Source organism: Pygocentrus nattereri, chromosome 2 (assembly GCF_015220715.1).
Source record: "Pygocentrus nattereri isolate fPygNat1 chromosome 2, fPygNat1.pri, whole genome shotgun sequence".
Lineage (NCBI taxonomy): Eukaryota > Metazoa > Chordata > Actinopteri > Characiformes > Serrasalmidae > Pygocentrus > Pygocentrus nattereri.
The window spans coordinates 17421699-17446513 of record NC_051212.1 but is presented as its reverse complement, the minus strand read 5'-3'; the positions used below and the strand labels follow the sequence as shown (position 1 = coordinate 17446513).

Below are 24815 nucleotides of genomic sequence, written 5' to 3'. Positions count from 1 at the left end.
TCTATTTTTACACAACGTTAAACCCTGTGTGTTAGAGCAGTCTGCATGTTTGTTCCATTCTCTCCTGCTCTCTCACTCAAAGTTCTTGCCTGCTTCTCCAGGACTATACAGTTTTCCATCCCCAAACTGTGCTCTGGTCAGCGTCCACTCTGCTCTTTCTGTCTTTTTCCTTTCTCGTTTTTTTTCCTCCTCTCTTCTGCACTCACTGGCTTATGGCGTCTGGTGTGAAAACAAGCTTGCAATAGACTAGCTTGTGCTGTTATGTTCAGCGATAAACGGCACACAGTAGATTGATTATCATCATGCACAGATATAGGCCTTTTTTTGATATTGATGATTGTGATCGTGTGCTACCCTAACTCTTCTGGCAGTGGAGTAACATGGATGGATGTAACAGTACATTGTGTTTGATATTTTTATATCATGGCTAGTGTGTTAGACCGAGACTAAAATGGATCAGGTATAAGCTGAACAGTTTCTTTGTTTTTACTTCCAGGTTGAAATTTAGAGTGATGCCGTTTTCATGTCACAATAAAATTGTTCACCATTGTGTAAAATATACGCTAAGGGCCAGTGCACACTGACGAGACAGGAAACACAAACGTTTGGTTATTTTGCCTTACCCGAGTTTGATTGTTGGATGTCTGTAGACTGTTCTCTCCCACTCATTCCACCTCATTTAGTATGTCCGTTCTTTTTCTGGACATTCCAAGGCCAACATCAAACAAATCAGAATGTCTGGTCTTGTTCGTCTGGTCAGTGTGCTCTGGCCTTAATGAGAATTTCGAAAAGATTTCTCAAATTGTCTGTGTAACTAAATTTGTAAACAGTGTCATTCAGAGTGCTTTAATATGAAATACTCTATTCTAGAGAAGCTTAGTCAGAATTGTTTGTAGTGGTGATAATAGGACCCAGGCGCCTGAAGCATTTGATGTCTTTAAAAGTTCCATCACAGAACATCTACAGAATGTTTATAAATACGCTGCAAATGCCAAAGATGTTGTTTTATGATAGTTTTGAGGTTTTTGGCCCTTTTTTTTAATCCATTGGTGGCAGAGAGGTGTATGCAGGGTGTTTGTAAGGCAAAATAGTAATACCCAGATAAAACGTTTTTTAGATTTATCACTATTTTACCATCATCAGTGTGGCATAAAAATCAGAAGACGCGTAACTGACTGTTCATTTTGAACCGAAAGTAAAAAGCCACCGCTTGCATTGTAGACATCATGACTCCTGGTTCCTATCACTACTACTGAGTTGCTAAGTATCTATACAATTTACCATTTCACATCAAACCACTCTGTATGACTTTCTTTTTGCATCTCCATGGCCAAATTATGGAAAAACTGTGGAAACTGTGAAAAATTAGTGCAGTTTGCCTTTAATAAGGTAGAGCATGTAAACAGTCATTCGGACAGACTATATTCAGTGTTGAAGCCCAAAAAATAATGGATGTGCTGGTCTTTTTAAATAAAAAAGGCTGGAGCCAGATTTCCAGTAAATAAGCACAAATAAATTACATTTTTGATCAGAAAAAATGAAATTAAATTAGCTACTTTTCACCAAAACATTCAATGTTAGCATTGTATGCTAACAGCTTTTTCACAAAAAGAAGTGCCTGATCTTATATTTCTGTATGAAATGAATAACTTTATCATATTGCACTGAATTATACATTTTGTGAATCATTACAGCTTTAAAAGGCCACCAGTAAGGCTCCCAAACATCGCTTCCTGAATGTTTTCATGGGCCATTATGATGTCTTCACAGAAAACAATTTTTCTTTTTTTCTTTTCTTTTCTTTTTTTTTTTTGGAAAAGACCTGTAACATTTTTTTTTATTTTCTGTTGACCTGTAGTTCTTATACTTTGCTTGGGGGCCAAAGGAATGTACTGAAAAGACACACATGCAGAGACATGTGCATGTAGGATTGATGTACTTGGCTGACTCACATTATTTAAGCCTAAATTATGCTTTTAATAGCTTGTCTCTGCCAGTGTTGGGTTGTTGGGGGGTGGGGGTGGGGGGTGAGGGGGTATGTTTGGGGGGAGGCTATCCCTGAAATGATTTGTGTGGAATAAAAGGCAGAGGGATGGGCATCATTACTGATTTAGCAGGTTTACTCCTTGCCCGCAGGCTAAGAGTAGAGATGCTGTAGCAGCACAAAGAGCAGTAGCGTAATAAGTGGGCCACGTGCCAGTGAGAAAGCTATGAGCCTGCACTGTGGGCTTGATACCGTAGCACTTTTGAAGAGGAATGCAGAGCTAATGAAGTGTTCCTTTTATCTGTGTAAATATATATGATGATACTATAGAAAAAGAGCACATACTGTCTACAGGCAATACATTTCTGCATGTCTGAATGCATAATTGCTGTTTATTTATTAATTTAAAAGGCGCCTCGTGGAAACCATCTTCCTCAGTTTTTTATACTGAAAGAGTTTCATGCATTATAAACATGCTGTTAAAAGGTGAAACTGTGCCATTCACTCTGCAGTCCATATTTAACCCCTGTGTCTCAGTCTGTGACCTCTTACTGTGAGTAATAATCCTTCACAAGAGTTTTGGGTTCAGGCAGAAGCCAGATTTGTCTTATAAATAGAGAGGGGCTGCCTGTATTGGAAGGTGTAGGTATCTTGCTGATATAAGGAAAAAAATTAGATCAAATTTTGTAACAAATCTAGCTTGAAATAACACTGTTGGTTGTCTTTCTTCTTGTAGGCTAGTCTCACAGGGACGTCTCGGGTGACGTTTTGAAGTTTTTACACTGAGAGGATTGTAATGCCCACTGAAACTCACCCTCAAATTCATTTAGTCCATGGTTTGAACTCTGCCCTTGGATTGATTTGGAACTTTCACTCTCATTTTGTTCCCACCCCGATAGTCTGTGTTCCCACCTACATTAGCTCAAAAGTTCTCATGGTTGTCCCCAGACATACTGGTTAAGAGATCATCCGGCCTCAATTACCTATGGATAGTAGAGTGTTTTGAGTAGTTTGAGCATGATGGTCTACTCATAGATTCTCATTTTGCATGATGTGCTTCAACTAAAAAAAAGCCAAATTTAAAGTAAAAAAAAAAAAAAAAACATATTGTATCAGTATCAATATCAGCTGATGCTCAAGCTTTTGATATCAGTATCTGTATCAGCTGATACTCAAGCTTTTGATATCAGTATCGAGGAAAAATTATTGCTGCTGTTCCGTCGTGGATAGCACCATCTTTTCCTGTGGTCTGGAGGAGATGGTGTGATCACTGATGGCACTTTTTCATCAAGCTTCATTATGATGTCTTAACACCTTAAGAACTTGCTGCACCTATTTTCTTGTGTGGTTCTTTGCTGTTTCATGATCTGTCCAGAGTAGTTTTATGTCATCCTGCTTGAGCTGAACGTGGTGCTTCCTTAGATATTTTCCTTTGTTCATCATTCTTTATCTTCTTTGCCGTCATGTTTCAGTTGCTCCTTTTTCCATTATCGTCTTCTATTTTTACACATTCCTGTGTGTTAGAGCAGGCTGCATGTTTTGGGTTCAGGCACTCGTAGTGCCGAGTTCATTAGCTAGATGGATGACGGACACATTGGGGTCATAAGAAGGTAGAGGCTACAGCTCTCAGCTCCTGTTCAACAAAGCATCAACCACAATCAAACTGTTTGTTTACCATTAAGAGGCAGACCACTCAATATCCAGTGTCAGTCTAATTACTCACTAATATTAACACACTAAACAAATGATTGTAAATGCTATTGTTTACAAAATGTAATCCACATGTATTCACTAACCCTTTAACTAAAGGAATAGAGAAGAAAAAAAAAAACATAGTTTGACTGGGTGTTCAAACTTTTGCATGCAACTGTATTTATATTATTTAAAATGAATGATTGATACATATATAAATTGATGTGTGTGTGTGTGTGTGTGTGTGTGTGTGTGTGTGTGTATATATATATATATATATATATATATATATATATATATATATAAATATAGTTTAATGATTGTTTGCCTGTGTGACTGAATTTCATAATGAATACAGTGTGTATGTGTTTACAGGAGATCTGCTCACGTCCTCAGTTCATTGTAGATGGAGCCACACGCACAGATATCTGTCAGGGGTCTCTTGGTGAGTTTGTTCTACCACCTTTTAGGGGTTTCATCCCTGTTACCATGGCAGTAGCTCCGACTGAAAGAAGTGTTTAGACTCACGTGCAGGCTTGCCTTAGAGAGCAGTGCATGTGTTACAGAAAGTCAAAATAGTTTTGACAGGAAGAGAAGTTAAGACAGTAGCAGCCAACTGTAGGGCCTGAAATTTACTACATTAAGCTACATTGGCCTCAAAGCTCCATCACAAACTAAGGACAATTTTTGGAAACTAAGCATGTCTTGGTGTTAAAGGGAAAACTTGAAGTTGGAAAGGAAAAACTTAAATTTGATGTTGTTCACCATCTATTGCTTTAAATATTGCTTTTTCTTGGCATAAGCCACACATTTTTCATATTTATATATATATATATATATATATATATATATATATATATATATATAATTTATTATTATTTTTTTTAATTTCCATATTGAGTTTAATCTATTAGATTTCTCCTTTATCAGTGGCGGTTCCTATAAGATTATAGCTTCCCCTAAAATTTCATCACAATATGGCACTGAAATGGTTACTAACGTGTCTGTGTTGCTCATAACTCGTACTGCAATTCATTATTTTTAGCAATTAGAAAGTGTAAAATATTGATGCTGTATCACTATAGTATGGCACCGATGGACTGATATACACTCACCAGTCACTTTATTAGGTACAATTGCTTGTTAACACAAATAGTTAAGCAGCCAATCACATGGTCGCAACTCAATGCATTGAGGCACATAGAGGTGGTCAAGACAACTTGCTGAAGCGCAGACCGAGCATTAGAATGGGGAAGAAAGGGGATTTAAGTGACTTTGAACCTGGCATGGTTGTTGGTGCCAGACGGGCTGGTCTGAGTATTTCAGAAACTGCTGATCTATTGGGATTTTCACGCTCAACCATCTCTAGGGTTTACAGAGAATGGTCTGAAAAAGAGAAAATATCCAGTGAGTGGTTGTTGTGTGGACAAAAATGCCTTGTTGATGTGAGAGGTCAGAGGAGAATGGGCAGACTGGTTCGAGATGAAAGAAAGGCAACAGTAACTGAAATAAATAAACAAAATCTCTGAGGAATGTTTCCAACATGTTGTTGAAAGTATGCCACAAAGAATTAAGGCAGTTCTGAAGGCAGAAGGGGGTGCAACCTTTTTACTAGCAAGGTGTACCTAATAAAGTGGCCAGTGAGTGTTGTCTGCATGGATGTGTGGAATTTCAGCCCACAGAGCCCTATTAAAGCCAGGGTTCAAGTTTAGTTGGTGGCATATTCATGTACACTCTGTTTTAGTGAAACAAAGATCAGCGTTCACCGGACAGCATGCTTTTACAATATGATTTTGGGCCCCACCCAGACACCGGGCTGCACTGGGAGTCTGTGTGAGTCTCGGGAGACTTTTTTTCCAGTAGGCTTTTACAAATGTACCTTTTTTTTTCTGCTTGGCAGTTCACTTTCTGTATGTGCTGCGTTCTCAGAGGAGTGGGATCTCATAACAAACCACCAGTACAGACACTGTGCCTGACTGACATAATCTCAGACTAAAAATAGTCTTTTACATTTGCTGTTTGGAAAAAATAGTGAATAAATTATATACATATATTAAATTCTGAGTTTGGTCATTTTTTATTCAGTAAGTTACTGTTAACAGTAAGGTGTTTAGTGTCTTTTTAAAGTGTGTAAATCAGGTCTGTTTAGAGCAGTTTTTTGCTCCTGTGGAGCTGCAGTGTCTGTCTGTCTGTCCTGTCTGTCTGTCTGTCCACAGCAGCTTTATTTCCCCAGCAGCCAGACAGGTATAATGCTTCTGCACATGAAAACCTGTTTTAACCCATGCAGCGTTTAAAACTGTGACAGTGGTCCTTGTGGTAAACTAATTACTCGAGTTACCTGTGGGTTGTTCCAAATTTCAGTTTGCTAAGAGCTTTGAGAAATATGGATATAATTACTGTCTCATTATAACGTCTGATATTCTTTCAGTCTGACAGCTTCATCTAACATTACTCACACTGGACGTCCTTATTTGGGAGATTTTTGGCCCAAAATGCTTCTTCTTTTTATGGTAGTGAGCTTCTTTCATTTTAGCTGTAGATCATCATGTTTGAAGAAGTTTAGACACTGGTATGTAAACGCCGAAGTAGCGAGGGTGAATGCTAGGAAAGTAGAGATGGATCTAAGCTGAATCAGTCAGCAGGAGAACCATGCATGTTTTTTTTCTCTCCATTCATTCTGTATGTATGAATAGGGCTGTCATGTCATGACATTTTAGCTGATGAATGGTCAGATAAATAATATAAATATGCAACTATTAGAGGACAAGCCTTTAGTGTCCAAATTAAAAAGTCATTTTCACTCCCAGATATGTTTATTTAAATATCTATAGTGACACAAAACCATGTGTAGTCAAGCAATGCTACATTTGTTCTTGAGAGAGAAAATGTGAACAATAAAAAATAATTCAGCTCGCACGCATGCAAAAAACAGAATGAGCTACGTAGCTAATGAATATACTAACATTACTTGTGCTGCCATCTAAACCTGTAGGAGCACCACGTTAGATATTTTATAAGATTTTACTCAATTACAGACTCCTGTCAAAAGTTTGGGCGCCCCTGGTCAAACAACATGACTTTTGCTAAAACCACATTTTATCTTTTATTTTTTCAGTATGTTAAACTTGGTAAAAATAGAAATTGTACACTAAAATATGTATACAAACATAACATCTCAAACTAATTAACAACGGACATTAATATTTTGATCCACAAGCAGATTTTCAGTCTGGCAAGGAATGCTGGGTTACCTGCAAATAAAATAAAAACTGCAGTACGTGGCATTCTCTGTGGTAGAGAGGAACATGAACTAACTTTTCCAGAAGAAGGGTGCCAGCATGCCAGGAGGGCAATATTTTGGTTTCCAAATGAATGTGAAGAACCACTGTATGTTAAGTGTCATATGCTGTCTGTGCATCATTATAAATTGTTAAGGAATATTAGAAGCTAACTTTGTTAGTTATACATGTGGTACTTTGTGACTGAATTTGGATCACAATGATCACTTCAATTGTGATAATTCTGCAGACAATGTTTGTTTAAAATGATGCTTGATCCAAGCTTCTTAACAAGATTTCATTCACGGTCATTTTAGACCATTTATATTCTCCCGTTTATATTAAATTCACCATTTTAAAGGCAAATTCATGCATTCTCAAATGTTGCAAAAGTCATGTTTTAAATGGCATTATGAGGTTTCGAGATAACGACAATACATATAACGTATGCTATATTATATACTAACTTGAGTCACTGCTTGTCATTGCTGTTGTCTACGTGATCTTGATTTGGCATGTGTGTTTTACCCAAACAGCCTGATCATATGAGGTAGTATGGAGGAGAGAAGGGAAAGGGTGTATCTTTTTGGAAGGATTGCTCCTGGCCAGAATGAATTTTTCTAAAGAAATGGTTCCTGGTCCAGGCCTTCCCAGCCCCACATAAATAAATAAATCACATGTTTGCATATTCAAATAAATAAATGTGTCACGTGTTGGAGAGAAAGCACAGAACAGAATAGGGGTTTTAAATTTATCTAGCATATAAACCTGGGACTGAATGTAAACTGAAGTTTGTTTGTTTTTTGTTATTTGCAGGTGACTGTTGGCTCCTGGCTGCAATTGCGTCTCTCACTCTTAACGATAACTTGCTGCACCGAGTGGTTCCACATGGACAGGGCTTTAGCAGTGGCTATGCAGGCATCTTCCACTTCCAGGTACATATACAACTAAGCCAGAGCAGAAGCCAAGATTTTAAAAGAAAAAAAAAGAAAAAAAAAAAGATTATAAAATAGTTTAGTACTATTAAATGGAGCCAAATTATTTATTAAAGGGACACTTGGCCAAAATGAAAAATGTAAGCATTGCTACATTTGTTGTGCACTTACCTACTCACTTCCTTTTAGCATGTCCAGCCTAGCTACAGTTGCTGTGAAATGACACATTTGTGGGTGCAGCATAAACAGATTAGTTGACACTGTTCGTTGTAAACTTATTTGAGGGTGGAGAAGCACAAATATGATATAATTTTACTAACCAGCAGTGTTAATGGACTTCAAAACATGTTGTTGTCACATATGCAGCAGATTTCACATGTGCATGTCTCTCTTAACCTATTCATTACAGTTGCAATGTGTGAGTGCTGGTAGGAAAGCTGGTAGGAATATGTATAGACCTGTCGCCAGGCCGTCCTCTCTCTACTGTTCTGTTGTCACTTTGTGTTTGTACCTGTGGCTTTACTGTGTACAAATGCAAATAAATGCCACAGAGGGCTGCACAGTAATACACACCTTGGTAGTACAATCACAGCCTGCATTACAAAATATGACAACATGATCTCACTGTACCACAATAAGACAGCATGATGTTGGGCTCACTGTGTGTATTGTTGGCTAAAGCTACAGCTTTAAACACGTGTCTAAGTGGTGTCTCTATTGTAACAGCACAGTTACAAGGATGCTCTTCATGGCCAAAACACCGTATTTTGATTATATTGCCTCATAATGTGATATTCCTTATCAAATATTGTATAACCGTAATGGTTAAATGCTTTGCTTACTCTTAAATCATGCCAATAAAATGATGGAAAATCAGAAAGAGGAGATTAAAGAGGAGATTAAAGAGGAGATTAAAGAGGAGATGTACATGTAGCAGGATGATAAAGCAGATGTCTAGTACAGCAGGGTTTTGTGTACTTAAGAGCACTAACTGGACACAGCCTTTAACATGCACAAACACACAATGTGTAGCATGCTCATGTTTTTCTGTATCATACATCTGGTACATGTGCAAACACACAGAAAACATAATCATATTTTGCTGCTGTCGTTACAAAACCTTTTATCTCCAAAATGGTAGCTTTACAGGAGAAGGAAAAACCATGCTAAGTGAATGGAACCAGATTTTTCAGTCAATTTGGGCTGTTTATTTTAGTCCATTCTTTGTGAAATTTATACACAGTGTAAAGGGTAACAGGGTAATTCAAATTATGCTAAAAACTGAAAAATGTCAAAAATAAAGATACAAGGTTTTCTTCTGACTACAGCTATTTATTAGTTCTCATACAAGCACATACCAACATACTGCAGTATGAGTGTGACAGCTGAGGAATAGCCAGATGCGCAGAGCAGACTAAAGTAGAAAGTGTTTAATAAGGGTGAATCCAAAATCATTGTACAGAACAGGAGAGGGTCGATACATAAAAGAGCAAACAGAGTCCAAAGGGGTTTAGGCTAAAGTCGTAAACAAGAGGACAAGTGGAAACACAAACTGGAAAGTCAACACATGAAAACAAAGGCCCGGTAATGCACAGAAACGAATACAATAATTGGCTAAATGAGATACAACTGATACAAACACACACAGATAAGTCCATACAACAGGTGTCAGTCACTATAATCAGCTGAGCTAGAACGTTGATGGGTGGATTGCTGAGAGCTCATGTTCATGTGACCTCCAAGTGGGTTCCGGGAGTTGCTGAACGGAGTGAGGAATGTCGTTCTCCACTACGGAATGCGTGACAATTAGCATCCAAGTATGGCCACACGTTTATTTTATATTCACACTAAACTTGGATGATAATATAATGGTTAATAAAAGACAGGGTCATCTGGGATTCTCTGCTCTCCCAACTGCTACCGCGACCCTATCTGGATTAAGCGGTCGATGATGATGATGATGATGATGATGATGATGATGATGATGATGATGATGATGATGATGATGATGAGAATTAAGCCATAAGAAATACCATAGAAATCAGAATTCAGTAGAAAAATACTACATGTGAGCATTACATAATGTTACCTTATAGCTTGCATTTTTTTTTCTGATGATGGTATATAGTCACAGGCAAAAAGACCCCCAATCAACATTTTGTTTGGATGATTTTTGAAGTGAAAATAAGATAACACATCCTCTACAGAGAGTAAACTTGCATATGTTATAGAATACAACAGTTAGTTCCGACCACGCAAGCTGATTGGCTGATAGGCGTTCTAACTGTGCTGATATTTCACCGTAACATTACGGGTTTTTCATAAACATTGTATGACTCCGCTAAGATGGCGTTGCTAAGCGACAAGTTTGGCAGCTGTGTGAGACGCTCAAGTTTGCACTTTGCAAGTTTCTTTGTCTTACTTTTGTGCAGAAACAGAAAATGGATACTTTTAAAATCACATTTGACCGACAGCCGATTTGCTCAGCTTCTGAAGATGAGGCTACTCTAAATTCCCAAACTGTCATCAGTGCCGAGCAGCTTTTCAGTCGGCAGCTGTGACAGAAGAACAGCTAAACAACCTGGAATTGGCCAGAAATTAAACAAATACCACTCACCAAACATGTACTCTGATCTTCAGAGTCTGACCAAATCAGACTGAGCCATAAAACTGCTGCAATAGTGTAAGGAGCTGGAAAGCTCACCAGTTGGCGAACCGCCGGCTGAGTTGCTTGTTAAGAAACTGTAATTTGGTGGAAGAAATCATTAACATTAAAACAGATTAAGTGACACGTTCACAGCCACTCAACAAAATGTGATTTGGTCAGGGGTAACCAGACTTTTTTGTGACTGTAGATACCTATAATTTCTATCTATCTTAGATAAATTTTAATATTGTGTAATACCAATAACAATAACTTTATACGGCACCGATAGCATGTAACCCTGTTCCAGTGATTCAAGCTCAAGAAACTTCTTTTCCATGTTGCTCCAATTTTCTTTGTTTCCTTTGCATAGACCCCAAAATTCATTGCTGGGCTGTCAGTCTAGGTTAAAATCAAGTGTTATTCAAAGTGATATGTGTATAGTAAATTATAGCTTATACAAAGCAAGAACATCCACAAGTAAATAAGTGTAGTCATTTCTACTGCATTAATTTTTACAAAAACAGATTAGAATGATTGAATCATATGAAAAAAAATCAGGTGTCAATGAAAAAGAATGATCATTTACTTCGTATCAGCATTAATTTAACCCCTTAACAAGACATTTTTTAAATCCAAAAAAAGTCACTGTAGTTACTAAATAATAAGCCTTTGTATGAAATAAGCCTGAAATGTTAAGGGCTTAAATTATCACAATATTCAATAACATCAAAGCTACTACACAGAGAGAGACTAATGTATGTAGATGAGCCAAAAGGATGTTGCAGAAGGAAATCCTTTGAGACTTTCTGATTGAAAGAATTCAGAATTGCACTTAGTCAACTGTGAAGCTCTAACAGAGCTTTTTCATCAGGATGTGTTTACAGTAGAAACATGAGCTAACATTAACACTGGCATGAATGCAGCTGCTCTACGTGTGCTTCATTCAGCATTATAAATGCAAGGCTCTTTCTTTCAGGGGCTCTTACCTTGTAGTTTTATGCCTTGGCTCAGTGAGTGTGTTCTTATGTTTCAGATTGCATCTTTACTAGTCACTTATTTAGATGTAATTAGGAGCAGGCATGTACGGTTGTTTGTGTGTGCATTAATTTGTCCTCGTGGTTCAGAGCAGTTCTTAACTGTGACTCATCCAGATATAATTGGAAGCAGGGATATATGTATGTGTACGAGTGAGAGAAAGTCTGTTTTAATCTGTTTGCTTCTCTCTTGGTGTAGCTAATGGCCTGAGTAGAAGACAGCACAGTTCTCCTAATCCAATCTGCCACCCACAAACCTTACAATACAGTTAACTTCTCAAACCAGCCTGAGCTCAACTAACCAGGCCTTAGCTCATTATGAGGTGATGTACCCTCACTATGCTGACACTGTTAGCCTGTTGCTACATTAGGCTGGAAAGATGAAGCAAGAGTTCACACTTAAAACTGTCACAGGACCTTATAGAATGTAGAGGAAGCAACATAAGACCAGCAGCTAAAACAGAGCTTAAAAAAGAACTTTTTATAGCAGATCTTATGAACAGGTAGCGTTTAAGCATTTGGCAGATCCTCTGATATAGAGGGACTTAGTGTTATTCATGTTTCAGAGGTAGGTGACTGTTCAGTCAGGAGTCTGGCCTGTAGACATGGTGTGCTTGCCCAGGTGAGAAATCAAAGCTCAGGATTTTGCATGAGGAGCAACGTTGTTATTTCTTAAACACAAACAGAAGAAAACAAGGCCTTGTTCACACAGACAACTCCAATCCAATTGTTCTGCATATCCGACTTGAGTGGGACAGATTTTCTGCAGTCTGACAGATTTAAGCCCCGTTTTAGGTGGTTTTGGAGTTCTGGATATAGGACTCATTTTCACCTGTCAGTTCGGATTAAATTTTTTTCTTCATCTTTTCGGGGCTGGTGGTGCATGACGTCAAAATGTGCAAGATAATCAGTGGTACAGATCATTAAACACAATGAATAGAAGCTTTTGACAGATGTTTAGGTAACGTTTTTTTACCATGTTGTAGTTTAAACATAAAGCCTATCACTGAATACTACTACTCTAGCCTATAACACCGTGTGTTGACTAGGTTAACCTACAGTAATGTCATGTTCTGTTTATGGTGTAGTTAATAAAAAGTGAAACACTTATTAAATTTAGCATGATTGTTGTGTTAGTAAGTTATAGGGCTTTAGATTTGCTAAAGCCATGAGCTTACAAAGCATGAACAGGATCTCACTGCTGGATGGTGTCAATCAGCAGAGGGGTATAGAAGGATTTCCAAGGCATAAGATATACCATGGACATTCAGTATCAAGAAATAGAGAGAACTTGGCACAACAGTGACACTACAAAGAACAGGATGGCCCTCCAAAATTGGGGAGGCTGCCAAGAGACCTACAGCAGCATTAAAGGAGCTGGCAAGCTGCTCCCTGCATGTGACAATAGTCTATCGTATTCTTTACATGCCTGAGCTGTGGATTTGGGTGGGAAGGGCGGAAGCATTTTCTCATTAAAAAACAAAACAAAAAACAAACAAACAAAAAAACCTGATTCAGTTTTACATGAAAATCATGTGGGAGAAAAATGTTTTACAGTCTGAAGTTTTTGGCCATAATTTCAAAAGGTGCCTTTGTTGCAAAAATAACACAGCACATCACCAGTATGATATCATACCCACAGTGAAGCGTGGTGGTGGCAGCATCATGCTGCTTGTCTTCACCTGCACGTGGGGTTTTAATCAAGGTGGAGCAAATCATGAACAGCTCCAAATATCAGTTGATTTTGGTGTAAAATGTTCAAGAAGAGGAATTTCACCTTTCAGCACTACAATGACCCAGAGCAAACATTCAAAAAAGACTTTATCAAAAGAAGGTTACTGTTTTGGAGACTTGACCTGAAGAGGGCTTGCACATGAGATGCCTTTACAATTGGACGCATCTAGAACATTTTGCAAAATTTTAGAAAAATATTTTCAAGATGTGCCAAGCTGATAGACTCAACCTGAGAAAGACAGAGTGCTGTTAGAAGATAAAAAGTGCTTCAATAAAAAAGTTTTAAAAATGCACACATATGCAACCAGGTTGCATTTTTTTATTACTTAATTTTATATTCAGTGAATAGATTGCAATTTCTCATTAAAAGCAGAAAAGGTGACGTGATTTATCTTTTACAGGGGTTTGTGAACTTTTGTACTTATTGTATGTAAAACTTTAATATCAGCTAATATTATGTTATATTATAATACAGTATATTATAATTGTATTGGTTAATCAGTTTTTCCCTCAGGCAGCTGGGATAGGCTCCAGCACCGCTGCAGCTTAGAAGGGGTGTGTGGGTGTGTTTCAGTCAGATCCTAGCATAAAAGAAAGCAGAGAGAGTTGTACAGCATGAGTGTTTTCAACAAAGCAGCAGACAGTGAGGTCTGAGAGAATGATGTGGCTGATGGGTTTAAGAGAGGCATTTTGCTGAGACCGATCTAACCAGCTGGACATGATTGTGTGTTCCTGTTTGCAGCCCAGTGATCAGTGTGAGAGCACCACAGCCTGTCTGTCTCTGTTTCTCCCCTTCCTCTTTCTGGCTGTGAGATTGCATCAGTGCCCCAGAGCATGCAAAATTAACTCCATGCCATTTCAGTCTGCTAGTGTTGCTGCACCTGAGTGCCTATCTCCGTTCCTCTGTCATTTTACTGCTGTTAGTGATTTACGTCTCTGCAGTGAAACGTGTTTGTTAATTGTGTGCCTTGACTGTGCTGGAGTGTTCAGAATACAAAACTGTGCAAGCTATTTTGTAGCAACATTTGCTAGGTTGGACAGGCTTTACAGAACTCTGTAAAAAAAAAAAAAAAAAAAAAATCCCATTCAACCAAATTAATTTGGGTCGAAGTTGAGGTTCACTACACAACACTGAGTTGACCCTTTAGAATGCTGCACTGCTGAGCTGGATTACGTTGTAATCTTAACGTAAGGGGGGGGGCTTGTTTTATGCACCCTGCCTGGCTTTTTTGTGTGGCACACTCAAGTTCCTAGTTGAAAAAAGTTGTTTATATTAAAGTTGCTTAGTTAAAGTAGCTTAAATCATCAGACATTTTCTGTGCCATAATATGACCAGTCATATAGGGATAGCCATAGGAGGGATTAGTGGTTGTAGTCCAAAATAGTGATATAAAGAAAAAGCATCTTTTTGTTTTTGTTAGCTGCTTGTTTTGCCAGCTGTGCCATATTTACTAGCTGTAAAGTAGTTAAACTCGCTGCTTGCAAGCTATCAATTTGATATGTACAGGCACAGTTAACTGACAGTTACAATGCTGTTGTTCCTTAGCACAAAGCAGACATGCAGCATAAAGGAAGCATAACGCAGATTAACCGGCTCCCTTCCTCTCTTAGGGTGTTAAAATGAATGTTAAATAGTGGCTTTTATAGCCGATACACTAAACTGCTCATGTTGCGATGTTCTGAATGATGAATACTGTTGCAGCCTCAGTCAGCTGCTTACTCACCCAGCGTTAATGTAAACTAGTCTGCTCTTGCTCACCCAGTGCGAATGTGAGCTAGTCTGCTAATGTGATCATTGTTAGCTGCTTAGGGAGTGGGCCAGAACATTACCAGGATTCCCTCTCTGTACACAGTCTGTTCTATTACTGTACTGGTCATTCTGCCACCTGCTTGTTGCTTTTTATTTATCTTTGTTATTTCTCTCTGTTTTCTGTAGTTTTGGCAGTTTGGCGAGTGGGTAGATGTGGTTGTTGATGACAGATTGCCAGTGAAGGATGGGAAGCTACTGTTTGTTCACTCAGCGGAAGGCGGGGAGTTTTGGAGTGCTCTGGTGGAGAAGGCCTATGCCAAGTAAGATCACGGCCTGACTTTTCAATAAGATTTTACTGCAAAGTAAATCACAGTTTTAAGACCTTTTAGAAAAAGTGCAGTGCACTGTCTGATCTAAACATTAACATTGATAATAGACCTGTAGTAGAAATATGCAAATGAATTAATGTCCCCAAAAGGTATGAACAGTTATAGCTGAACAAGTTTTTCTGCAGCTGAAGGGTTAAAGATAGTAATTAGTAATTTGATGGTAAATCATGTTCTCTCCACAGGCTGAATGGCTGCTATGAGGCTCTCTCAGGTGGCAGTACATCAGAAGGCTTTGAGGACTTCACTGGTGGAGTGACCGAAATGTATGAGCTGAGGAAAGCTCCATCTGATCTCTACAGCATCATTCAGAGGGCTGTGGAGAGAGGATCCCTGCTTGGCTGTTCTATAGATGTCAGTATCACAGACCTGCTCCATTTGTAGAATATTTGAGGACAAGGGTGACTGGCATGGATTCTGGAGGACCACAGTAGGGCTGCAGCAGTTACTAGACAGACTTAATTGTTGATGCCCATGATGGTTATGGAAAAATGCCAATGTGTTATTTACTTAAAAACAAGTGTAAAACTCTATTATGGCTTCCCAACATTTTGCTGGTCATGGCCCACACAACAGACCACAAAAGCTCACAAGAAGATTTAATTGGCCCAGTTATTTAGAATTTCAAAATGCCATGCAATCAGAAAGACAAACATTTTACATAAAATATAGACATAACTAACTAGCTATATCAGTTACATCTGTTATGGATTTTGCTAGACCAATCACTGAGGAGGACTTTTCATATTTCAGTATTTTTTATTATTTTTTTTTTTACAAATGATAACACAATATTATTTGCCATGTTCAAAATGATTGGTTTGGTTAAGTGTCTAGCAGTGTCTGGCAGTTAAATTAAGTAAAAATGCAGTATTACCACAGCCCACCTGTTCAAAACCACTGCTCTGTAATGTTAATATTTTGTACAGCATAAAAGAAGAGCTTGCTTGCCGCACAGACAGAATGCTGAATGTTTGTGGTGCTTTAAAAGCAGCAAAATGAGAAAACTGCCCAGGGCGTAGTGGTTCAATTAATTGTTTCAATGAATAGTTCATTAATTAAGTGATACCCTATAGATTAGTGAATGTAGTGAATGAATACAGCATACTGCAGAATTTACTGTTTGTTCTCCATAATTTAGCATCTCCAAATCAGCTCAGGATGGGATTGCACATGCCTTATAACATGTGTTGAATAAGAGCGATCGCTAAACTGCAGTAGTGTCTAACTTCGCAGGACTAGTGTTTCAGATCCTGTTCATGCCTAATCATAAAGAATCATTCAGTAAATTGAGCCTTGTAGAGCTGTGATCAGAATTTACTGCTACATGCTGCAATACATGCACACTGATATGTACACTGACCACATGTAGTTTTAAAAAGTTATCATTATTTTGAGTCTTGAGCAAAATAACTGGAAAGGTTGCACATCATAATCTTTGTTGTAGTGAAATGTTTTCTCTTTGTGTTCCGTAGATCACCAGCAAATTTGACATGGAAGCAGTCACCTTCAAGAAACTGGTTAAAGGCCACGCCTACTCAGTGACTGCTGTAGATGAGGTGAGCTGGTGGGCTTCTAGTGAATGAAGGCAGCAGCCAATTGATAAATTGTGAAATTTCACAGGACCATCTAGGACAGTTTGCAGTTTCAGATAACAGAGCGAAGAGCACTTATGCATGCAAAAAGGAAAATAAAAACAATATATTTTACCTATCCATTTCACATACATCAATAATTTGAGTATGTGTGTGTTTTTGTTCACATTCTAGGTGGTTTTCAGAGGGACCCCCACCAAGCTAGTGCGCATTAGAAACCCTTGGGGAGAAGTGGAATGGACTGGAGCCTGGAGCGACAAGTAAGAGCAGAAAACGTCTTCTAGCAGAAGCAGAGGTAGAGTGTTAGTGCGTGCTGCTAATCACTGCTATTGTGTTCTCAGTTCTAGAGAGTGGGACAGTGTGGACTCATCCACCAGAAGCAGATTATACAACCGCAGTGAGGATGGAGAGTTCTGGTGAGTATGCAAGTGATTTTCCTCATTTTTATTTAGTGAATTGGCTAGTGACCCAAGGCATTCTCTCTGATGTATCTTTGTATATTTATTTTTCTTCCTTTCTCTTGGTCAGTGTTTATATATGTATTTATTTGTTATATTATCCATTTATTGACTTTATAATTATCTGTATTTCTTTCTTTGTCTCTCTCTTCTTTCTCTTTTTCTCTCATTATTTTTCTTTCTCTTCCTCTTGTTTATTAATTTATTTATTAATCATAATATGATATATCTATATTTATGTTTCCTTCTTTCTCCTGCTCTCTCTGTATGTATTATTTTATACGTTATTAATTTTTGAATTAGCCAAATTCTTTATTTGTTTTTCTGTATTTCTGCCTCTCTATTCAATCATTACTAGTTTTCTTTTTTATTTCTTTCAGGATGTCTTTCAGGGATTTCCTGCAGGAATTCAGTAGGCTGGAGATCTGTAATCTGACGGCAGATGCTCTGGAGATGAGTCAGGTCAAGAAATGGAGCACGTCTCTCTATCAGGGCGAGTGGAGAAGAGGCAGCACTGCTGGAGGCTGCAGGAACTTCCCAGGTTTAATTGTATATGAGTTTAGTATGAATACATCAGGTGTTGGAGAGGCAGAGCTATAAAAATGGATAAAAGTAAAGACAGAATTCAGCCTTCATTACTACTGCTCATTTGTCATGAACACTACTGCATCACTTCACCAAGCAAACCAAAGAAATGAGAGAAATACATTTGTTTAAACATTTACTTTCATCTGCTTCGGTATGTTGAAGTGTATATCATATCTGATTTCACCCAGTTATGTTTTTGGCTCTGATTGAGCAAGATTTTGACACAGTACTCAGATTTGCACACTTTTTCTATACTTTTTTCATACCTGTTTGTGTGTTACACCCAGTGTGTATTAGTGATTGTCCAGACTAGTTAATTAATATTCCAATTTAAAAACATTTTTTTCTGCTAAACAGAAAGTACTTTCTTATATAAATTGAATACTACATGAGATTAACTCCGTTCCACTACAAGCTTTGTAAGACTGTGCTGAAATACTGCCTCATAAATCAGATTTCATGAACTACTGGCAGCAATGGGAAAGAGCCGTTTGACTGACGTGCAGATCGACCGATAACAGACTGTTTTTGCAGCAACAGAACTGTAAAAAAAACAAAAACAACAACAAACTGGTGGTAGCACTTCAAACAAAATTCAGGAATAATTTTTTTAAAATGAGACCGTATGAACGCTTTCTGGTTTAGTGACTATATCTTGCTCTGAAAACTTATTAAAAGAGTCACAACTGCTTGCTACTAGCATTTAGATTAATAAGCGGTCATTTCAGATCCAGATCACGGAAGCACGGAAATCTAGAGCCCGTTTAAAATCTCTGTAAGAGATATGTACCGTTACCTGTACATATCTGCACATATTTATTCAGTATTGTCATTATATGCCGTTACTAGTGCCTCCTGGTACAGTCATCATTGCACTGCCTCTTTCATCTCAGGTTATAGATTTTATAGCAGATTATTGTATTTTTCTATTTGTGTATATGCCTGTACATAGGAACTTTTATATATATTCTTCCTGTTATATTGTTTACACCCTTACTACTGTTCTTTCGGGATCAATAAACTACCGACCGACCGACCAGGCAGTCTGTGGGCAGAGTGCCACAGTAAAATACATCAAAAACTCTTCTGAATGTCTGAGTTCTACTTCCTCTTTTGCTTTCCTTCTCTCACGATCCTTAGCTACATTCTGGATCAACCCTCAGTTCAAAATCAATCTTACAAACCCTGACAAAGTGGGCAGCTCCGACTGCAGCTTTCTGGTGGCTCTGATGCAGAAAGACCGCAGGAAGAAACGGAAAGAAGGCCAAGACATGGAGACCATCGGCTTCGCCATCTACGAGGTCAGAGCTGAAAGATTCAGATTAATGCAGGTCCAGAGATTAAATGAAGAGATTTAATGTGATTTTCTGTTCTAATGTTATGTTCTGGTCTTTTCTTTCTCCTTTCACAGGTTCCTAGAGAGGTATGGTGGCAGCTGCTCAAGGCTGGGTTAGAGAATAATAAAAACACAAACGTTGGTTAGGGTGTCTATGTATGATGTCCTCACATTACTTATAGTATGCAATAGAATTACATACATAAATAAGGGTAGAGAAGGGGAAGGGGATTTAAAAATAATTATTTCTTTACTCCATGACATGGTTATTTTGAATACTGACATTTGAGTAACTAAGATATATTTTTAACTGGCTCTTGTTGCAAATACAATTTGAAGTTAAAATATGTTAAAAAATTGAAAGATGTTTACTAAGTCAATGTTATTGTCAGGTCATAAGCACTGTTCTCTACTCTTGTCATCTGTCTGTGTCTGGCAGTGCGTGGGTCAGTCAGGAGTGCACCTAAAGCGAGATTTCTTCCTCACACATGCGTCCAGTGCTCGATCTGAGCTGTTCATTAACCTGAGAGAGGTCAGCTCCCGTTTCAGACTGCCAGCCGGAGAGTACATTGTCGTCCCCTCCACGTTTGAACCACAGAAAGAGGCTGACTTTGTGCTCCGTGTCTTCTCGGAGAAACCTGCTGACTCCCAGTGAGTGAAGGAGAGAGAGAGAAGGGGGGAAAGAGTCCTGGATCAGAAATTTAGATGGTTTTAAAATTTTGTCTGTTTAAAGCGAAAGTATGGCCCAAGCCCTGTCCTGGTGGTTGAATCTTCTTATTTGGGGAACCATGTGGAAAATAACTGTGGTAAACAAGGGAACAGATATTAATTTATTCTTTTATTTTATTAATTGATTTTTGCTTTAACTTTCATTTCTTTTTAGTTCCAAAAATAATTTTTACACTTTTTCTTCTGATAATTTTATATTTATATTATAACATAAATACTGAAACCGACACAGAAGTAAACACATCAAGTTGAAGCTTAATCTGTGTGAAATAACAGAACATATACATTTTTAAAAAAATCTTAACTGTCTGAGGCTGTTTTGTCTGTGGCCTCTTAGCCTGATGCTTTGTGCCTGAGGCTGTTTCGCCTGATGTCCAGTTGTAGGAGATCTACGACAATATTTTTCGTTTATTTAGAACTGAAGCTGTTTTTTGGATGTCTGAAACCTGACCCTGTGATATAAGGATGTGCTAAAAGGTGCACTGTACTCTAGGCAGCTTTTACAGGCATAATATCTGTAGGGAAGGCACACACAACTGTGCATTCACAGTTTTCTCCAGACATAGTTAATCAGCCAAGACATGTCTGCTGTGTGTCCAGTATTGGCTATGCAAAAATGGAAAACAGTACATGCCAATGCAGCAATAGCAGCAAACATCTTGAAGCTTGAATTTTGTCCATATTTTAATTTTTTTTTTTTAGATAACGGTCACAATGTTGGCAAACACATAAGCAATATGTCTGTTACTTATTGCAGCTTCACACAGTTTGAGCAAAGTGTGTTTAAACATAGGGTTTGCACAATGCTGCTGAATAAGGTAAAAGTTATAATGGCTACATTAGCTTGGTAGCTAACCTCACACATAAAACATGTCTTGACTGATTGACTACATGTGGGGGTAAATTGTGTAAATTAGATTTTTGGTTGAACCATCACTTTAAAGCATTCGTGAATTACATTGTGGTAAAGTACAGTTGGATGTATATAATGATATAATGTTATATGGTTGAATGCTGACAAAGTCATTTCCTCTTTGTTCTAGAGAGCTGGATGATGAGGTCACAGCTGATCTCCCCCCAGAGGTGAGTTGGAGAAGGTGCAGATACACAGACATAAAACATAAAACACAGTGAATTAACACATGCGTAAATGTGAAAGCAAGAACCATTTACTCTCTGCTTTGGAGCTAACACTGTTTCTCTCTCTTTCTCTCTATTCTGTCAGAAAACTTTAGATGAGAGTCAGATTGATGCTGGATTTAAGAGTCTCTTCAGGCAGCTGGCTGGAGCGGTAAGAGCCAACAGGATGTGTTCTGACAGGACAGATGACAAATATGCCTGTGCTCTTATTTTATCACTGTGTTTGTGTTCAGGACATGGAAATCAGTGCTACTGAGCTCCAGACCATCCTGAACAGAATCATCAGCAAACGTGAGTACGATTGATAGAGAATTTGCCCTTCACAATAACTGCCACAGTCATGATCAAAATTCAGTTCATACATTGTGCTTAAAAAGCATAAAATAGATATTGTGTGCTCCTATATAAGTGAATATTCAGAGATAAATCTCCCACTGTTCTCACAGACAAGGACCTGAAGACAGATGGCTTTGGTCCAGAGACCTGCCGCAGTATGATTAACCTCATGGATGTATCCTTATTCTAACATTCAGATTAGTGGGTTTGAAAATGTCTATAATTACACAGTATTATGTGCGAAATTAAACAACGCTAACCAGGGATCATATCGCTCCTGTTTATTAAGAACTGTGCTGCTACTTGTATCTTTCAGGATAGATTTTAAAGTTCTACAACTAGTTTTTAAGGCTATAAAAATTATCTTAAAGCTCCTGCTTAGATCACAGAACATCTGTCTATGTTCCAGCATGTTAGATCTGCAAATCTGTCAAATACAGAAAACGTGGAGAGACTCATTCAGTTATTATGCTTATAAACTGTCTTTTGGTGTTTTATCTTTTAATTTGATCTGTCATTTTCTTATATAATTCAAAATTACTCTTTTTTTTTTATTGTTAAGCTTTATCACCTGTTTGTAAAGCACAATGCTGCCAATGGCATGAAAAGTGTTATTTAAAAAAATAATAAAATAAATAATAATAATAATAATAATAATAATATTATTATTATTATTATTATTATTATTATTATTATTATTATTATTATTATTATTGTTATTATTATTATTGTTATTATTATTGTTGTTATTATTATGTCTTTTCTGTCTTAAGTATGAAAATACAAGCAAAAAGCACCAGTACAGGAGGCTACAATAAAGACGAGTAACATTGGCTTCTACCTAGCTTATGTCAGCTCAGCACATTCTTTTCTTAGTAATAATTAAAAAATACCATTGTAGTTTACTTTCTGGTTTATTTATTGGTCGTGATATTGTGACTTTTTTTATAGAAAGTATTTCAACTGAGAGAGTTAGTTTGTAAATTGTTGTTGGTTTTAGCTCAAGTGTTCCCAAAGACACAGGAGACACCCCCCTCAAGTACCATCTCACTAGATGTTTCTAGTGCCAAAAACCTAAATAACCTAAAACCTAAATGCCCTAAGCTGTCTTTCTCTGTTGGCCATTCTGAAATGTGTCTGCTCTAGCCTGCGGGGATGTCTGTCTCTTTTCTATGGCTTATTTTCTTTGATGGCTGTGTTCAGACTGATGGCAGTGGTAAACTGGGTCTCACTGAGTTCCACGTCCTGTGGGAGAAAATTAAACGCTATCTGGTGAGATTTGTTTATCCATCTATCTGTTTATTTGTTTGCTGTATCTATTTTTTTATTGATTTGTGTCCAACTGGTTTATCCCCAGTGCTGTGGTGTAAATTTCCTCAAAAAAGAGGGTTTTATTTTTACTATGCTACATCAGATAACATTCCTGCACAAAGAACATTGTGTTACAGTGTTTTCCACTCTTTATTGTTCCCCTTTTCCTGTTTCCCAAACACACTTGATTAAACAAATTGGTCCCACGTTTGTATTACATTATATTCCTGATTAAAAAGAGTTGAAAATGGAAAGTGCTTGTTTAGCTCAGGAGATATGTTCTGGTATTCAGAGTTCACAAACTACAGTAGAGGTGAGTGGCAGCAGGCTCGTTCAGCTGTGTTTGGTTGTACAAACAAGGTTCATCTCTCTTTCTCAGACAGTGTTCAGGCAGTTTGATCTGGACAAATCTGGGAGCATGAGCTCATATGAGATGCGCATGGCTCTCGAAGCAGCAGGTGAGCCCATGCTTCCATCCATCCACCACTCCTTCTTTCATGTTATCCATCTGTTCTTCCTCCCTTCTTTATAGCATCCATCCATCCATCCATCATCTTTTTTTTATCCTAGTTCCTTTTTTCATATTATCTGAACTATCACATCTAGTTACTCATCTTTCGATTCTTTCTTTTTCTGTCTGTTCTATTTTCTACCTATGGTCAGTTACTATTGTATACATGCCCAGTGTTCTGTGCTTGGTTGTAAACATGATTCCTCTCCTTTTCGCAGGCTTTAAGTTGACCAATCATTTATTCCAGCTGATCATCCTGCGTTACACAGAGCAGGACCTGACTGTTGACTTTGATAACTTTGTCACCTGCCTGGTGCGCTTGGAGACCATGTTCAGTGAGTGGAAGATGCAGACTCTCAAATTAGCCTAAATGCTAATTAATGACTGTTTTACAGGACATAATGTCAGATTTATTCATAATACATTTCATTGTGATTTAATGTTGTTCATGCGACTCTGTATTATCCCCTTTGTTCACCTCTCGTCCTATTTTGTTTCCACAGAGACGTTTAAGACGTTAGACACAGATGCTGATGGATACATATCCCTAAACTTCATCCAGGTTAGATCCTTAGCCTCTTGTTAACTACAGACTTAATACTACTTGTCTGCCACTGAATTATATATAAATTGATTGTTATTGCCCAACTGTAATTATAATCGTAGTTCAAAGGGAATGAAATGCTCCAGTGTTTTACAACCTAATCTGCCCATAGGCACTTTTAAAAGAAGCCTATGCGCAGTTGCTTCAACTACATTTGTGTGTGTTGAGTGTGGTTATTCTAAACACATGGAATTGTGTAATTATTGTATGTGTTAATCACACCATGTTCTGCAGAAGTGGCAGATAGAGATTAGTTTGAAAAATAGTGGTGTACATACCTTTTTAATATAAAGAAGATCTTATATGGGACTAATTTATTCTATTTCTGTGTTTTTACAGTGGATATCTTTGACCATGTTTGCATGAACAGACAGACATACAGATGCCTGTATGCCTGCACTGAGACCCCCACACCCCTCCCCCTCATCCAGAAGTGCCTTTTTCTTACACTTTATTTCTCAAGGTGATGGGATCAGTCAGGTTTTTATTTGTCTCTCTTTATCTGTTTGTGAATTGGTTTAGGGACTGATCTAAGGTTTTAAGGCTTTAAACTGTATTGGTTCATAGAGAACAAAAGCCAATCCGAGGGCATGCTAGCATAAGCCAAAACCTGCGTTCTGATAAAATCATAACTTCTGCCTTCATCAGTGTCCACTCTTTTTTTTGATAAGTGCCAAACACTCTAGTGACGGCTGTTTCATTTGTTTACAATGTCTGCAATGCCAAGAGACACAGTATACCAGTCATGCTTGTCCAGTGAGACAGAG

The 24815-nt window shown here is 37.9% G+C and overlaps 1 protein-coding gene across 1 annotated transcript in view; it reads left to right on the top strand.

The window, feature by feature from the left end:
* capn1 (calpain 1) overlaps positions 1–24815 on the top strand; it is a 35286-nt gene that overhangs the window by 9564 nt on the left and 907 nt on the right. The window contains exons 3-22 of the mRNA XM_017719064.2: positions 4052–4121; positions 7771–7889; positions 15241–15374; positions 15626–15794; positions 16916–16999; positions 17210–17295; positions 17377–17451; positions 17874–18034; positions 19222–19382; positions 19493–19504; positions 19857–20068; positions 21190–21229; positions 21372–21437; positions 21520–21577; positions 21733–21797; positions 22826–22894; positions 23313–23391; positions 23663–23779; positions 23948–24006; positions 24388–24815. The exon at positions 24388–24815 is cut by the window's right edge and continues 907 nt beyond it. Of these exons, the coding sequence (XP_017574553.1) occupies positions 4052–4121; positions 7771–7889; positions 15241–15374; positions 15626–15794; positions 16916–16999; positions 17210–17295; positions 17377–17451; positions 17874–18034; positions 19222–19382; positions 19493–19504; positions 19857–20068; positions 21190–21229; positions 21372–21437; positions 21520–21577; positions 21733–21797; positions 22826–22894; positions 23313–23391; positions 23663–23779; positions 23948–24006; positions 24388–24414 (1863 nt within the window). The 3' untranslated portion in view covers positions 24415–24815. The remainder of the gene's footprint in view (positions 1–4051; positions 4122–7770; positions 7890–15240; positions 15375–15625; positions 15795–16915; positions 17000–17209; positions 17296–17376; positions 17452–17873; positions 18035–19221; positions 19383–19492; positions 19505–19856; positions 20069–21189; positions 21230–21371; positions 21438–21519; positions 21578–21732; positions 21798–22825; positions 22895–23312; positions 23392–23662; positions 23780–23947; positions 24007–24387) is intronic.